General features: G+C 46.0%; 1 protein-coding gene across 1 annotated transcript in view; it reads right to left on the bottom strand.

Moving 5' to 3' along the window:
* Nucleotides 1-4,475, bottom strand: part of Lamc1 (laminin subunit gamma 1) — a gene marked incomplete at its 5' end in the record, with an annotated part of 127,302 nt that overhangs the window by 42,571 nt on the left and 80,256 nt on the right. The window contains one exon of the mRNA XM_012512767.2: nucleotides 2,094-2,398. Coding sequence (XP_012368221.2) covers nucleotides 2,094-2,398 — 305 coding nt within the window. The remainder of the gene's footprint in view (nucleotides 1-2,093; nucleotides 2,399-4,475) is intronic.

The raw sequence follows: 4,475 nt of genomic DNA, 5'->3' as shown, positions 1-4,475 counted from the left end.
CTCACAGTGATCTTCCTGTTTTCAGCCTCCCCAGTGCTGGGATTATAGCCATGTGCCACTACACCTGGTCTCCGTGGCCAGCTCAGTGCACCTGGTGGTGGGGCCAGTGCAGCATGTGGTACCAGGAATCAAACTTGGGTTCTTGGGGCTTGCCGGTTAGCTCAGTTGTTTAAGTGCCTAAATGGGCAAACCCAGTCAGGCACAGTGGACCGTGGTTCGATCCCCCGGCTCCACATACCATACCAGATCTGCCTGAAGGCAGCCTGAGCCAGTCAAAAAAAAAAAAAAAAAAATCCTTCAAATCTGGGTTCTTCTGCTTGCCAGGCAGGTGCTTAGAGCACTGAGCATTCTCCCCAGCCCTTGGAAAACACTCCCAGCAGTCAAAGAGAAGAACTGTACCCACAGAGAAATACAGGATACTATCATTTTTTTGCTGTCCAAAGTCACACAACCAAATCTGAAAACAGGAAGTTCCAGAGAAACAGAATAGGAAAGCAGGAGCAGAAAGTCCAGAAAGACAGGAATATTTCCTATTTAGAAATCATAACTTTTCGAGCGGCCAAATAGCTCAGCTGATTAAAGCGCCTGCTTAGGCAGACGCAGGGACCACGGGTTTGATCCCCAGTGTGCCGTGCTGGCCCCAACCCTGGGGCATGCTAAAACAGAGATTGAGACTGGGCGTGGTGGGGAGCGCCTGTAATCCCAGCTCTTGGGTAGCTATAAACAGAAAAATCACTGAGTCTGATCTCTATACTGAGACCCTATAGGCCCTGTAAACTCTGTCCTAAAATACATACATCCAAAAAAAGAAATTGTAACTTTCCATAACATGCACACAGCGTTTGCAAGCCTGTTTTTAGTATTTTTTCCTCAGTCAATGAATACCGGTTGCCCCTCACTCAGACATTAATTCAGCCAGGTAACAGCAGTGTCTGGCTTGTTCTGGGTTAATGTGCTGAGAACAGCGTGGGTCTCACCGGTTCCTACTATTACACAGCTAAAACCAAAGAAAATGAACAATAAGTAATACCAGTGACTGCACGTAAGAGTGTGTGCATATTACATACAAAAAGTGACTTTAAAAGCAGCTTTTAGTTCTACAGTTAAGTAGAGAAAGCTTCTATCCCAATGCCCCAGCACAGTGCTGATACCACAGGCATCCAACTGACATCTGTCACCAACGCCTTTCCTTTTTGATGAAAAAGTCTCCCGGGGTGTGGCAGCAGTGCCAGAAAAACCCCATCAGAGGTTCCTTGCACAATAGTGAAAGAAGGCAGCACTCTTTCTTTCTCTTTTTTGAGACCAGGTCTCGTTACACAGTTCAAGCTGATCTTAAACTCACTACGGAGCCCAAGCTGGTCATGGCAATCCTCCTGCCTTAGTCTTCTAAGAGCTGAGACCACAGACATGAGCCACCATGTGCCCAGCTAGAAGGCAGCATTCCTGAATACCTCGTTTTCAAGTACGCCTTCTAACTAAAAAAAAAGAAAAAGAAAGAAAAACTTTTTTTATTTTATCAAATCAAAAAGGTACAAAGTGCCAGGCCTATAATCCAAGCAGTCTGGAAAGCTGAAGCAGGATTGCAAATCTGAGCCGAGGCCATAAGCAACTCAGAGACTTGGTGACATTCTGTCTCAAAAAAAAAGGGGGTAGGGATGTAGCTCAGTGAGAAAACTTGTGTTCAGCCACCAATATAGAAAAAAAAAAAAAAAAAAGAAAAGAAAAAAAGAAAGAAAGAAAAAAGTAAAAGGTCAGAAGCAAGGTGTTTCCCTCTCACATACAGACATTAAGATTAGTTTTGCAGGGGCCGGGGAGATGGCTCAGTAGAATAAGCACTTCCCTGGCAAGCGCAAGGGCCTGAGTTCAATCCCAGGTTCCAAAAAAAAAAAAAAAAAAGTTAGTTTTGCACAAAATTCACGGGATTGCGCAGTTTATATCCCAGGATACATTTGCCTCTTGGCACGCAGGTGCATCCCAGGATCCATTCCACCTGCTCACCCCAGGAGCAGGACCCATGCTGAGTGCCACAGGCTTCCCGAATCTGGGATGTGTTAGAACTGACTGGCCCCGTGCCACCTGGGAGGGCTGCCTACCTGCAGCACAGGGCTGTAGTCAAAGTTGTAGGCGCTGGGCCTGCCTTCCAGGGTTGAGAAAGCCACATTGCCCCCAGTGAGGGGAGAGATGTCGCTGAACTCATCAGTGCACAAGGCCTGCTGCTCCTCCTCTCCAGTCCTGATGAAGCCGCGGTTGGCCTTGGAGTAGGTGTTCTCGCAGGAGCCGCTGTAGTACTGGTAAGGTATCCAGGGCCCATCCTCGCGGGTGCGCTTGTAGATGGCGAAGCTCTCCGGGCGGCTGGTGTGGAACTTCAGGCGCACGTAGGTGATGTCAAATGCCTTTCCTGTGGCACAAACACACCACAGTTCATGTGTCATGTGAATGAAGATAAGAAACTCTTCTATTCCTACGTAGGAATTTGATAAAGAAGCTACAAGTCACCCTAAGCACATTAGACTGGGAGATCCCAGAACACATAACACACTGGTTGTGTCCACAATAGGTTTATTCTAAATCCAGAAATAACACTCATTTCCCCACAAAACGACAAGCTGCAATTGGGTCGGACATTGGCTCCTAGAGGCCTCTTCAGGCATAGCTGAAGTTTCCAATGAAAATCAGTAATGTCAGTGCTAATGTGTTTCTTAAAATAGAACTAAATAAAAAGCTCATGTATTCTTAATGTTGGTGTTTCAGTAAAAGCTTAAACATATAAAAGTATTTGCTGATTTTTTAAATGGGCTGAGCCTGAGGATCACAAGTTTAGGCACAGCCTAGGCGACGGAGCAACACAGGCAGAGTGTCTCCAATTAATTAATTAATTAAAAAGGGCTGGAGACATAGTTCAATGGAAAGGCCTAGGTTCAATCCCCAGTACCAAGAGAGGGTGGACTCATTTAGTCACTTTAAAGGCTTTTTAAATCTGGGAAGGAGATGAAAAAAACCCTTAAGATGTATTACCCACATACCAGCTGTCCATAAGGAATGTAACCATTCTACACACTGTATTGCAAACACATAATAATAAGAAACTGTAACACTTGATGCAGAAATGATATGATCAGTACTATTATTTATTTACCAGGTGAAGAGACAAATTTTAAAAGAAAAGTCAGCATTTTGGGAGATGCAGCAGAGAGAAGAAAATTCTCCTCCAATAATGAATATAGATAGAAAAAAGAAAGAACACGGTTTAAAGAGGCAGTTTTTCATGCACTTAAAAGAGAATCGAAGGGCTGGCCAGATAGCTGAGAAGATTAAAGCACTTGCTTAGGCAGATGCAAGGGCCAGGGGTTCAATCCCCAGCCTGCCATGCCAGCCCTGCCTCCAGGGCATGCTGAGACAAAGACTGAGATGGCTCTTGCCTGTAATCCCTGCACTTGGGAGGCTGAAAAACAGGAAGGATCACTACGCATCCCATCTGTGTAGTGAGACCCTGTACGAGAGAGAGAGAGAGAGAGAGAGAGAGAGAGAGAGAGAGAGAGAGAGAACATGAATGAGAATCAAAGAGAGGTGAACTCTATGGCAGGACACACAGAGGGTGGCTGAGGAGCAGCCAGCGCCCTGCAGAGCAGACTACCCTGCTTCAGCCAGGTCCTGGGATCAGAATGGTGTGACTGCAATCAGTGTGTCTTAAATTCGGTAACAGAAATAAAGTGCAGGGCTGCGGAGATGGCTCAGTGGAGTAAGTGCTTCCCTGGCAAGCGCAAAGGCCTAAGTTCAATCCCCGGTTCCACCAAAAATAAATAAATAAATAAAATAAAGTGCAGCTATTTTGAATCCTAATTCATCTACACATTCAGCCTTTCTGTCTCTCACAAAATGTATACTTTGCTACTTCCGTGCTATTGTGACAACTGCAGTCTGCTCAACATGTCTTCGTTGGGTACAATGTGCTTACACCTATGCTCCATACACTGGGGACAGGAAATATTAGAAGAGCTTGCCTTACGGAGCTCACACTCCCCCCCCCCCAATCAGCTGCTCAGGAATAACCCACCTAACCCTCTCCTATACCACCAGAATGGGAACTGCTGCCCCCCTCTACGTGCTGAGTGAGGAGGGTCTCCTGCCTTGAGTTTGGGATGTCTTTTTCTTTTTCTTCTTTCTTCTTTTTTGGTAGTATTTTAGGTAAAGGTCTACAGGGTGTTCAGGGTCACACTACTAGATCGGACTGGTTGTGATCCGCCTGTTTACAGCCTCCCAAGAGCTGGGATTACAGGCCATGCCCTAATCTCAATTGTTATCTCAGTGCGCCCCAGGGCGGGGCTGACACAGCAAGCCCAGGGACCAAACTCACAGCCCCTATGTCTGCTTGTAGGCGCTTTAATCTGCTGAGCTATTTGGACAGCCCTGTCTGTCTCTCTGTCTGTCTGTCTGTCTGTCTGTCTTTCTTTCTTTCTTTCTTTCTTTCTTTCTTT

The sequence above is a fragment of the Octodon degus genome, unplaced genomic scaffold (genome assembly GCF_000260255.1).
Source record: "Octodon degus isolate 3935 unplaced genomic scaffold, OctDeg1.0 scaffold00273, whole genome shotgun sequence".
Taxonomy (NCBI): domain Eukaryota; kingdom Metazoa; phylum Chordata; class Mammalia; order Rodentia; family Octodontidae; genus Octodon; species Octodon degus.
This window is presented reverse-complemented; position numbering and strand designations above follow the sequence as displayed.